The 13,018-nt window shown below is 45.4% G+C and overlaps 1 protein-coding gene across 1 annotated transcript; it reads left to right on the top strand.

Moving 5' to 3' along the window:
- Nucleotides 1-1,418: 1,418 nt before the first annotated feature.
- LOC104616952 (ephrin type-B receptor 2-like) lies at nucleotides 1,419-5,407 on the top strand (the record flags this gene model as incomplete). The annotated part of the gene is made up of 3 exons (XM_010282135.1): nucleotides 1,419-1,612; nucleotides 1,926-2,081; nucleotides 5,097-5,407. Coding segments are annotated over 3 exons (459 nt in total), but the record flags the coding sequence as incomplete, so codon positions are not given.
- Between the last annotated feature and the right edge of the window lie 7,611 nt (nucleotides 5,408-13,018).

Below are 13,018 nucleotides of genomic sequence, written 5' to 3'. Positions count from 1 at the left end.
GGTTCAGCGGAACAATTCAGCTGAATTGTCAAACCAATTCAGCTGGCCGGGATGGTGGAGCCTGTGCCCCTCTCCTCCTGCTGTGTGGCACGTGTCCCCAGCCTCTTCTTCCGCTGCTTCTGCCAGAGGACATTGTGCCCCAGAAGCTGTCACCACTTAATTGCAGCTGCTCCTCCCTGCGAATGAGCGCGTGGTGGATATTCACTGCGGATTAGCCTCCTGACCCCGGGGTGTGACCGCCTGGGGAGGCCGGGTGGGGAGAGGAGACGGAGAGTGCAGCCTGTGCCCCCTCGTTGTGTGCGTCTGCTGCTGGGTGGCTTGTCACAAACCATTCGGTCCATGCCGGAGACGAGTGCTTGATGCTTGCGTGATGACCCTCCCCAGCCCTGCTCCCCCCGTGCTTCCTCTCCCCTCTGTCTTGGATAGAGCTGACTCCAGAGCGCTGGGAGAGGGGATAGCTTGCACCTCTTGGAAGAATCCCTGAATGGCAGCCAAGAGCTGCACAAAGCACACCAGCGATGCCTCAGGTCGGACCTTCACAGGCCCAGTGGGGCACCTTCGTGTCCAGCCAGGGAGACAGAGGGAAGGAGGACTCAACAATGTATTCATCATGCTGCTGTATTCATATGGCTAGTCCTTCCCCAGAAGGTGGTACAGCCCTGGGGTAGCCCACCAGAGAGATTTCTGTCCTTGGAAGTATGCAAGACATGGCTAGACAAAGCCATGGCAGCCTTGATCGCATGTTGAGAATAACCAGAGACATTGAGGTCCCTCCTCTGGATCTCTGAAGGAAGTTCTGTCAATCTCCCTCCTCTTTTTATAATTTCTGTGGAGAGCTGGTCATTTCAAAATGCTGCCCCCGATTTCAGTTACTGCAGTATCCTCAGTTCTGGTTTTTATCCTCACTTCTGCTTTTTGTTGCCATCCACAAGCCTGTTTCTAGTGTCCATGGTTCCTTCTGCTCATCTTTCATTGCCCATGCTGTGTGTATGACTATAGGATGCATAAGGCCAAGATGGTAGGAGAAGCCTGCCTGTCACATGCCTCTGTCAGAGGAACATATGCTCCTGGAAGAAGCTGTTCAGCTCCATTCTCCTTGATTACCCGGGAGGGGACGGAAGGCTACAGGTGCAGAGATGGGGTTCCCCTTGAAGAAGATCCTCTAGCCCTTGTTCATGTGCTATTTCCACTGAACATTGCAAGACCAGGCATTTTCCCAGGTCGTGTGGTTGCAGACCACACAACCTAAGCAGCAGCCAAAGTCGTCTTCGCTGAGATGAAAGGAATAGGTGTAGGCAGAGCAGCCCGGCTGCAGTATGGTTCACCATGCCAGTCACCCTCAGGATCCAAGAACAGGAACATTATCAATTAAATAGGTTTTATTGCCACTGTATTCATCTGTGTTTCACCTCTCACAGGTGATAAATGCTATCGAGCAGGACTATCGGCTGCCACCGCCTATGGATTGTCCAAATGCCCTGCATCAGCTAATGCTTGACTGTTGGCAGAAGGATCGAAACCACAGACCCAAATTTGGGCAAATCGTCAACACCTTAGATAAAATGATCCGAAATCCTAACAGCCTGAAAGCCATGGCACCTCTCTCCTCTGGGTATGTATCTCTGTCTTCCTTTTGTCCTTTGGCTTCTATTTGCAGATCTGCTGTCCTTTGTGTCCTGTTGGGCACCATCCTTGCATCTCTCTAGGCTACCTGTTTTAGAGGCACCTCTAAAATCCCACTGATGTCTCCTGTACGAACTGATCCAGAAAGACTTTGATGCCCTACACAATCCTTCCCTCATTTGAATGGTGCAGTGCAGGCACTGTGAATGGTGCTGGTCCAGGTCCCTCCAGCTGATGGAGGGTGCAGAAATACACATGCTTGACGCCGTTTGTTCCGTTCATTCCCCATTTCTGTGTTTCAGGATGAACCTCCCCCTACTTGATCGCACAATCCCAGATTATACCAGCTTCAACACTGTGGATGAATGGCTGGATGCCATCAAGATGAGCCAGTACAAGGAGAGCTTTGCCAGTGCGGGCTTCACCACCTTTGATGTAGTGTCTCAGATGACTGTAGAGTAAGTGCCCAGGCTTCTAGTCCCAAAGCACAAGGAAAAGTCTCAGTAGTTTAACAATAATTGGTCATTACTGAATTAGTTTTTATTTTCACATGATGTAGTTTTACTTTTATAGAATTTGTTGCTTTGTGGACCCACTTTTAGTCTAAATAGACTCTGTTCTGTAGGCTCTTTGTCTCCACACTGAGTGTCTGTCTGTAACTCTGTATCTGCAGAATTCATTTCCACACTATCATGCTGCATGTCCCCACTGTGAAAACGAAAACCACAACAAGGGTCTCCAAAACCCCAACATGGAACAAATGGAGATTTCAGGCTGGCATTGGGCAATTCTCCAGCCACTCAAGAGCCCCTTTTAGACTCCACAGTGCTCTTGCATGTATGGCTTATTGGTGATGGAGACAAGCATGCTGCAAATAAATATTTGCCTAAGAAAGGCATCTGAAAGTCCAGATGGTTTCAGATTTGTTCTGAATTGTCCTGCATCTGCTAAAAACATCCCTCAGTGGCAAAATCTTAGCAAGTTCTTCAGAGAAAGCAGGCAGCTGAAATCCATTCGTGTGGGTTTTTGCAATCCCTTGGGTCTAGCTGGGGCTTTGATGCCTCTGGTGAAAGATTTGTGGTTGGTTGCAGTTAGCTTTAGAAACCCTGCTTAAGAAAATGCCAAGCATTAAAGCCATCTGTAAGTGCTACAATGCCTCTGAGCCCGGTAACCAGGAAGGTTTTTGGATTTGGTGCCTAATTCCAGACTTTAAATCTACCAATGGATCAGAATCTGTTCACACAGACAGCCAAACTGACCTTTTCTGTCTTTTTGTTCTTATTTGCTGCCAGGAAATTCACATGGCAATTCTGACTGTTTCAGTACATCTGTGGTACAATCCCAAGGCCCTGGGGATGATTTTGGCACACTGTAGGCTGTGTTCATACAACAAGAAGAGAGTCCATAAAATCTGAAGGATAGGGAAGAAGAACTTTGACCAAACTGTGATGTCACACCCACACCACAACCCAACCCTGCCTGGGTTGTGCTATTTGCAATATATATAACAGCAAACCGTTCTACAGGCAGTCCAGCTAATGAAGTTTGTTTTTTTCATGGACATGCTCAGTGACCCTTAAATGCCACTTCTCACGGTTCCTTACCATGTCCCTCACAATATCTTCTAAGTCCTCTCCAGTTGCCTTCATCACATTCACAAGGGTATCCTCAGCTCGTGCTCCCACCAGTTTTGACAAACCTCCCTTCCACATTTCTTACCTGCTTGGCTAATAATAGAGAAGGACACTCCAAGTCCTTTTTCCTTGGGAAATCATGCTGCAACATTACTTGAAACCACCTTCTAGTGTTCGCTGAACATTCTTTGCAGAAGTAGATAATCATGTAAGAGGAGCTGAATTGCCATTCTGTTTTCTTCAAATTTGGATAGCCAGAAAAGTGTAAATGTTTACTGAAGACTGCTTCAGTTCACCGAATCTACATGGTTTCAACACTGACCTGCCTGAAAGGTTTCTTACTGGTTTGTCTGCAGACTGGGACACCTTGGTCACCAAAGGATCTGTGTCCACAGCAGAAAGCTTAGGAAGCATAGGGCTGTGCAGGGCCACAGTCTTATTCTGATTTACAGACATGAGTGAAGATGTTGGGCTTTGTTCCCAATCAGAACAAAAGCAAAAGTCAAAGTGCCAAACTCATCCAAGGAGGAAAATTCCCTAGCTCAACACATCTGGCTGGGGCAGAGGAGGGAATGGAAAGCCCTTGCAGCAAGAAAAGGAGTCATTGTGAAGGACACCATCTGGGTGCCAGAGTTGTGTAGTGTGCTAGCAGGTTTCCAGTTGCTTTGCTGAGCAGGAGTTTGGGCAACGGTAAAGCTGTGGCTTGGGTGTTCACTCTCACACCGATCTCAGAGCACATGGGCTGAAGCATGCTCCAGTGGTGGTCTCCAATCAGTTACCACCAGCCAAAATGTGTAAATCTGTGGCGGAGCACCATGCACAGCTTTCCTTCTTCATGCTCCTTTTCTTTGAACAAAAAGACAGGGTCTAAAGCAAGCTCTAAAGCAAACGTAGAGGCTCATGTGCCACTTGTGCAAGAGGATTATTTTCCCACTTTTCCTTGGACCTCCATTTTGCCCTTCTTTGCCCGTTGACTTCTACTCTAAAACAGGCAAGGGTTTTGCCACACTTCCTCTTAAAAGTCTGTTCCTAACACGCAAGGAAGGAGAAAATGCAACTGAAAATCCTTAGAGTCAGGTATGGGTCATGTCTCATGAATACCATTCCCTGATCAGAAGAATTCATGACTGAGATGTATCCACCAAGAGGACATGAGTAGCAAATTCAGCTGGAATGATCACAGATAGGACCAACATAAAGTCACACTCATGCTCTTGGCATGACCTTTATTTTTCCGAGATGGCTAATATCTATAAAAAATAGCAGCAGTGCAAAAATTAGATTGCCATGATTTGCCAAAGGTGATAAATAGCAAAAGTTTATCAGTCCTTGGCCTCATCAGATCAAAGCAAAAGTAGCAAGAACAGCCATCACCTGCCGAGGGAGAGTGAGATTCACACTGATGAGGGCATAGCACATCCTCTTCATGTGTCTCCAGGGGTGGAAAAAATGGGTTACTGTGCCACAGAATGAGAGAGAGAATCCAAAAATGCGAGGATAGAAGAGTAAAGAACCTAAGGCTTTACAAAGACACATTCACTTACAAGCAGCGAGCACAGCAGTATTTGGTTTCACACTCTCTATTGAGGCTTCCAGTACTCTGGGGGTGCTGCAGGTAGGTAGCAAATGCAAAGATTCAGAGGATAAGCGAGGAAGAATCAAAGAGAAAGAATCGAGGTTTCACCAGGTTTGCATGCATTTGTTGCAGTTATGGAATAAATCTGTGGTGGCTTCAGCTCCCGACACACCACGCTGCATGGGGACACTCACACATGGGCTTCTGCTGTGAGATGATGTCTTCTGATATTTATAAGGTGTTTGTTTCTTTTCCTCCCAAAGGGACATTCTGCGAGTTGGGGTCACTTTAGCAGGACACCAGAAGAAAATTCTGAACAGTATCCAGGTCATGAGAGCACAGATGAACCAAATTCAGTCTGTGGAGGTTTGATAGCTACATGTCCTCCTACTCCTCTCCCTTGAGGCCCTGCTCCCCTTTGCCCCTGTATGTCTGAGCTCCAGTTCTTGAGTGTTCTGCATGGACCAGAGACAGGCAGCTGCTCTGAGGATCATAGCAACAGGAAGAAACACCCTGTCATCAACAATGAGAAGCCGCCAAGAGCTTCTAGAATTTAAGCAATGGAAAAAGGGAACAAAAAAAGACAACTATTTTGAAAAAAACACTATGAAATATTTTTAAATAATAATAATAAAGCAATTGCATTATTGAAAAGGGCTCCAAGACCAATGGGAGTCTCCAAAGGAAGAGAAAAGAGCAGCTTCATCTATTTCCTCTTGCACAAGGCTGCTGCAGCTGGGCCCTGACACCTCTGGAGCAATGAGACTTTTTCAAGAAGATGAATGCAAAGAAAGGTCACAAGAAGCACTTCTCTTTCTCACAAGGGATGGCAGCTCTGGGAATGTCCTGCAGCCAGCAGTCCCTGTTGGCAAATGAAAGGGGAGAGAGAGCTGAAGCTCTTCGGTGCTGTGGAACAAGTGCATCTCAGAAATTGATGGACTTCTTCAAAAGCTGAAGATTTTTTTTAAAAAAAAACAAATAAACTGAGACTAGAAGAGACTGTTTCCAACAAATGAGGAGGAATCTGTAACACTTGGGTGGGTGGGGATGGGGAAAACCAATCCTTTTTACATCTCTTATTTTCTCTTGTCATGGAACAGTTTTGTGAGTGACAGTTTCCTAAGGGTCCGTCCATCCACCCTCCAATGGCATCATTGTCTCATACATATCATATGCACAAGACTTTTAGTGATGTCCTCACTAGATGCCAATGATCTTTTCCCAGAAGACTTCCCCAAGTACAGTATGTAGTAGTTTTTGATTGCAAATGCTGACGTGTACCTTTATTTTTCGGTTGTCATTGTTGGGAGATTTGTCCTTTTACCTTGTTTTGTTAACACCAGTTTGTGAGTTTGGGGTTGGAAATTTTTGGTTGGTTGGGGTTTTTTTTAACAAAAAAAAAAGACATCTCCAAGCATCATATCATTCAAGAACTTAAATCCCTTCCCTGTGGAAGGAAAAATTGCAGCTTATTGACAATATGAGAGGAGAAAAATTTTTTTATATTCACATTTCCTCCAGTTTACTTGTTTGTTATTTTGCAATTTGTCATGGCCTGACAGATGATTCTAACTGTTGGGTTTCCAGTTGTTCGCCAAGATGAAATGACCACCTGCTCGTTTCAGGGTTCCTGGTGCAAGGGTGAGCAGCATCGCAGAGGGTTTGGGGAGGGGGTGGTTTACAAGGGGGAGGGAAAGACTGGGGAGGGAAGATGGGTTGTGGGAGGGAATGATGACTCTACAGGTGGCTGTTGGAGCCCTTTGGAAATGTCTGACTGCTTAGAAAGGTGTCAGATTGGTGCATGTACCACAAAAAGGCAGGGTAATCCCAGTTCTCTAAGAGGAGCTCACAGCACATGGTTTCTTGGAGTCTGAATTGTGTTGGCTGCTGGGTTGTGGATGGTTCACTAAAGTAACCAAACTCTGCAGATGTGCTCTGTGCCCTTCAGGGACCCAGTCCCTTCGTTAGACGATGCACTGGGGCTCTTGAAGCATCTTTAGTCAACTGCCTGTTGCCGCCTCAAGGAGAGCCTTGGTCAGCAAAGGCAAAAACTCTGATCTAGTAGCCCAGATCTCTGGAGGCAAAATGCTATGGTTGAAGCTGAATGGTCAATCAGTGGATTTATAAATAACTGAAATAAATACTTTAGACCAAAGACCAGGTCTTTGGTATGTGTAAATACCACCAACCAAGTGCGGGGGGGATACAAATGAGAATTGGTCTTGATCTCCCTGTTCAGCACCACCTCATATCCTTTCAAACATGCCTAGCACCACCCACCTCTGGCCACAGGTGGCATATTTCCACACATCTCCTGGCCGCGGCCAGCATAACTTGTGTTTACAAGTCCTTGTCTGTCGTTGCCATGTCATTCGTAGGGTCCTCCACACATTTCCAGCATCATGGGGTGTTGAAGGCATGTTCATTGGGAGCTGGTTTGCTGTATTTTCCAGGAGCTGAATTCAAGAGGAAGTGTGGCTGCTGTGGATGAAAATCCCAAGCTGTCTAGACCTCTGTGGCCAGACATCTTCTCCCTAGACTGCTTGTAAAATATGAGGCCATTTATAAAATACTTAGCATTTTCCCCTTTCAGACCAGATCCAACAACAAAGCACTTATGCGTGGCAGCAGACCATTCCCTAGAAGTGAGAGTTAACTTCTCTGCTCAGCTCTTGCACTGTCCCAACGTTTGGTGCACAGCTTCAGCAGCAGGGGCCTTAACTGGAGGATTTTTCCCTCCAGCCCCTATTCATCTGAAATCTCTAGTGCAGGGTTGTATTTTCATTTGTATACAGTACCTCCCTGTTCTTGAATCCAGAAGTGCACCTGCAGTCATGTGAGCGTCAGTAGCCGGTGTGTGCTGGGTAGGCATGGCCAAGTTCTGTTCTCGGTGTCCGCAGCGCATGCCCTCTGACAGCAATGCCATCGCCCTGCATCTCTCTCAGATGGCAGAATGTGATGTAGAGAGAGGGAGGGGTGAGTGGGCTATAGGCGTCTTGTATGTAGGTGGTGCCTGAACATAATCAGCCGTCTGTCCTACATCCAGCCTGTTTTAACCTGTGTATCTAGCAAAGGAATGTTTTTAATGCCCTTGCATTTAAAAAGTACTGCTCCTTGAAATGGTGAGCACTCCTCCTCAACTCTTAAAGAGCAGCACGCAAAAATCTATGGTGTCAACTAAACCACACGAGGTGGTTGCAGAGAGCACACAGAGAAACAAGCAGCTTCTCCATGCACCCTGTCCTGTAGAAGTGTGGAGCAGCAGTGAGAACTGCTCACATGGTGCATCTCCATCTCGCATTGTAGCTGCTGTATTTTAACAAGGTACAGTTGTCAGTCTTTCCCAAAGGCATGTCTGAAGCCATTTGGTGGCAGTCCAGGGTGAGGGAAGCATGGTGCTGTGCCAAGTTGTCTAGCCACAACCAGTTGTCTATTTTATGTACAAGGGAGCTTTTGCAAGGAGGGCTGTCTGTCTAGAAAACTCACCAGCAAATTCCTGTGGGGCAGCCATGTGGAAGGAGCACATGATGCCCTTCAGTTGTCCTTCCCAGACAATTCTTGACTGTTCTCTGCCATCCCTTACATTCCTGCAGACACTGAGGAGGAGCAATGGCCAGGCAGCATCCCTTCAGAGCCAGTCATTAGACGGGGCTTGGAAGGGCACTTCAGGTCTTCTTCATTTGGAGACATTTTGTCTTAATGCACTGAATCTCCTCGCTGGCTAGCATTATACACATCTACCTACCAGACCCACCCCACTGTGAAGGATGAGACCATGCTGAGCTCAGTGCCACAACTCACCAAAGCCATGGCAGCTGTCTGAAGGACAGAGAAAGCACATCCTTGTCTCTTCTTCTGACCAAAAATCACATGGTGTTGGTACTAAAAGTAACACATTCCCATCTGTTTAATACCAGGCATCGCTTGTGACAGCTGTCTGTATTTGAGTGTGTAGGACTAATGGAGAACTGGACCTAAACCAGAACTGATCCATAAAACACTGCAATTTTCTGCATCCCTCCAGCTCTCCTGGGATCATGAGGAGCCAAGTTCCTGTAAAGTACTTCTTTGGTTGTAAATTCCTCTGGAGAATGCTCCAGTGGAGGGCAGAGTCACTGAAGTGACTTTAACATACTTATTTCATGGGTATCAAATGTACTGCTGTGAAATATGAGTCCAATGGCAAAATTCAACTTCACAGGGAGAACATGTAACAAGGGGAAAAGGCACTTGCTAACACTGACACTGTGAAATACTATTGTGCATGTGCATGTGTGCATGTGTGAATACTTAACAAAAATTATCACAATGAGATTTTCAGGCAGCTTGTTGCCATTTTCACATTTCCCCTCCACCTTTCAAGCTACCTCCCAGACCTACCCTTCTTCTCTGTTTCCCACTGCCATCTGCTGCTGAGGGTCACCACCCGTGTCTGGTGATGGCAGCTGGTAGGAGAGCTGAGCAGTATGCTACTTTGAAAATAGCGAGTTGGTTGGCCAGTGAGAAGCTGAAATCATGCAGAGCATCATGGGGCAGAGTGCAGAAAGCAAAGCATATGTGGATATTTACTATCCACAGAGTAGGGTTTAACTTAACTTTTTACAAGTTAAGTCTCCATGATAATATATTTAGTGGGTCATTTTCAGCTGTTGCCACCAGCCCTTTACCTGGAATTAACAGCAAAGGGGTGTGCCAAGCAAAAGGGAAAACAAACCTGTAAGAATCAGCACTGCCATGAAGAATCACTTGCCTTTGCTGCCTGTGGGGACACAGAAACAGGGTACTATGAACTGCACTCCCCCTCACCAAACTATCTTCTCCCCCTCCCCAGTAAAATCTCAGAACTAGCTTTCATAAACTTAATGCAGATTTGTGGTTTTCAGCAGCTGAGGAGCTGCTTGCTACAGTCTGGCTTCTCTCCATAGCATCCTCACTACCAAGCAATAGCTTTCAACGGCAGTCATCCACACATGGGGCTTCCGTGTGATCTGGGTAAATGTGGCTGTCACAGAGTTTACCGGTTATGCAGTATTAATTTAGTATTATAATTCAAATGTAGAGTTTAATTGCACAACTCCAGCCAGTCATTATATAGCAGAGTCATCTTGTTAGCGTCGTTGGACCAGTATGCACCAGTGTTAGCCAGAAGAGAACCATGTGCAAGGAGGCAGATTAAATGGCATCCCGTGCAAGGCTGGGGAGAAAGCAGTGCTACATCTTCATGTAGCTCTGGCTTGGAAGATCTGCCATAAAGGGACCGTTGGCCAGCCACGTAGCAGGATCCACGCAGCCAGGAGCAGGATCCTGCTCTCCTCACTGGCTGCTTAAGCACCATCCAGTGCAGAGTTGCCTCCTGGTCTGCCGTTTCATGAGCTAAGGAGAGAGGATGTTTTATCAGTATTAGGTGCTGGCTATACTAATAATGCTTTTTCCACACTCCTTGAAGTTGTTCTTTGAATTGGTGTTAAAGGAGAGGTTTTTTCCCAGTAATCATCACACAGGCTGCAGATTAGCAGTGGCCTGTAAAGAAAACCTCTTGGTGGGTTTCAGCAGTTGAGAAAATTTCTTGTTATATTTTCCAGGCTGATTTATATGAAACTTGGAGTCAGGGCTTGAACTCTGCTGCATCATTAACAGTTGTATCCTCTGATAATATAATAAATCTGTGGCTGCCTTGGATGTATGGATCCAAAGTGTCTGGAATTATCACTGCTGTCTGGTTGTTTCAGTGGAGTCTATTTTTAAAATGTATTTCATCTTCCTTTCTATGTGTCTAACTTGAGGCTGATTTCATGTAGGTCTTTTTCCATCGTCAAAAATTTTGCATTCTTACAAGTTCTTCACATATAGAATTCAGCATTTCCTCCTTCAAAGTGATACGAACAACTAATGTAGTACCAACTTCATTTTTATATTCTGCCTGCAGTTATCCCATGCCACTAAAGGCATCCTAAAAATTATCTTCTTTGCTGTGTTCTGCTCCTTTTACACGGTAATGTCTTAGTGAGCTGGTGTTTGACAGTCCTTTATATCAATCAGTTAAGCCAAATGACATGTCCTCGGAGTTGCATAATCTGAGGTGTACCTGCTTTGCACTCAACACAACCACATTCTGTCCTGGCGGTCTAGTTTGTGACTTGAGCACTGATCCCTTGTGATGTTGGTTCCACCATGTTCACAATTCAGACTGGCTGTCTCATGAGCAATTCTCATAAAAAAATTTTCTTCTATATTAGTGATTTCATCTTGTCATTGCTGAGAGCTGCTAGAGTCCTCCTGCTATGCAGAATATACTTTTTTTAATGTCTTCAGTCACATTTTGGCCTTGTCTTTAGACTTCCACAGGATGACTTAACTTTTTGTAACTATTGAGCCCTTCCCCAAGACAGGACACAGCTTTGATCTGTGTTTGCTTCCATATGTGTTGCAATCTTCCATAGTTCTCCTAGAAAACTCCCTGCACTGTGCAAATATTTCCTAGAATTTACCTTATCGCTCTCCCTCTGTTATTTCTGCCAACTCCAGTGACAAATGTTATTGCAGAAATTTGGGACTGGAAGCAAGAAGTCCTCTCTCCCCACAAATCTTTGTTGGTCTTAATCTGCATTCTCATCTGTCTTACAATTGATGCAGCAGTTTCTCTCCCTTTTTTTTATTTTCATTTGTGCAAGAAATTTCTCTGCAGTTCTGTGCTTTGTAGGAGTGCAGCAGCAGCCCCCCTTCCTGTAGCGTCGCCTGATCACTGACTTGCTCATTCCAATCACAGACTGTTAGATATTCATAGTACCCCTGATTGCCATTCCTGCAAACAAGCCACAAGACTTGACCTTGCGTGCCTCATTTTTTTCAGGAACTCTGTTTTGCCTTCATGAAAAAAGAATAACAAATGTTTGGTTGATCCTTTTCCAGTTCTTTCATTCTAGTAAATTTCAGGATTTTTTTCAGTGGTGTCAACTGTAGCTTCTACTTCTACCTCTAAGGTCAGTGTTCAGTTCCTGCACAGATGTCATGCTGTGTCCTTTGGTAATTCATACTAAGTCTAGGAGGAAAGGATTAAACTTTGTGGAGTCTTTAATAGGCAAACAGCTATGTTAGCAAAAGCTAATGGAAGGAGTTCAAGGAGGACTAGGGGGAAGCACGTTATTCTAACCTGAGGTTTAAGCTGACAGTGAAATCACCCTTTTCCCCCAAATTGCCTTTCTTCTGCACTTCCAGCTCACTGACTACAGTTTGTGGTGAGTGAGCTGGTGTGTGAGTCTGGGAGATGAAGGTTGACAAAAGCACCAAACCCCAACTGAACAGTGCCTCGCAGGCATTGTGGACACCAGCTTAGAGACAGCTGGTGTGGCAAATCCACACCCTTGCTTGGCCTTTGCTAGTGGAGAAAAAATGTGAAGTCTCTGATTGCTCAGCAAATATTAGCGCTCAGTAGCCTTCATACAAGAATGTTGTTATGAGCCAGTAAATCTCTGATGTGCTGGCTTCCCAAATGCTGGTGATACTTTTGTTCTCCTCAACTTGAAAGGGATACACAGGAACTAAGAAATATGCAGATATGGGCCTCAAGAAAAGCCAGAAGTCTCAGGGAGTTACAAAAGATAAATAGATTTTGATTCTCAGTCTGGCAGAGGTAAACCATGATGATAAAAAATTTCGTGCCATTAAATCAGGAAAGATGTGAGTAAGGTGAATAAGCACAATAAAAGCACCAAGGAAGGTGAAGCAGAGTATTCTTTGGCACAAAGCACAATGATTGAACGGTGGAACTCATTGCTGGATCATGTTGATAGCAAGCACTAGATGGATTCAAAAGATGACTGGATAAATTTGTGAAAGAATAACCTTCTCAACACAAAAATACTTCTTCCAGTTTTTCTGGGTCATGGATGCCTGGGGGCATGGGGTGTATAACAGCATTCCTACAACACTTCTTTTATACCGTCATATTCTTGGGACTGGCACATTTTAAATCTCTTAAAAGTCCCAACACTCTATCGAACATCATTGAGTTTCCATTCTTCACTTTTTCTGGTGAAGAATTTCTGTGTGGAGCTAGAGGGCTTCCTGTGTCACAGGAAACCACTTGCTTCCTCCTCCCAATTCCTTGTGTAACACCAGGCATCGCTGGGGCTCAGAGCTGCAGCATGTCATCAGTGCCTCGAAGAGTAGCAATGGCGCAAAAAGG

Source organism: Phaethon lepturus, unplaced genomic scaffold, assembly GCF_000687285.1.
Source record: "Phaethon lepturus isolate BGI_N335 unplaced genomic scaffold, ASM68728v1 scaffold43532, whole genome shotgun sequence".
In the NCBI taxonomy this organism is placed as follows: domain Eukaryota; kingdom Metazoa; phylum Chordata; class Aves; order Phaethontiformes; family Phaethontidae; genus Phaethon; species Phaethon lepturus.
Note: the sequence above shows the minus strand (reverse complement) of the source record. Positions and strands in the feature narration are given on the sequence as shown.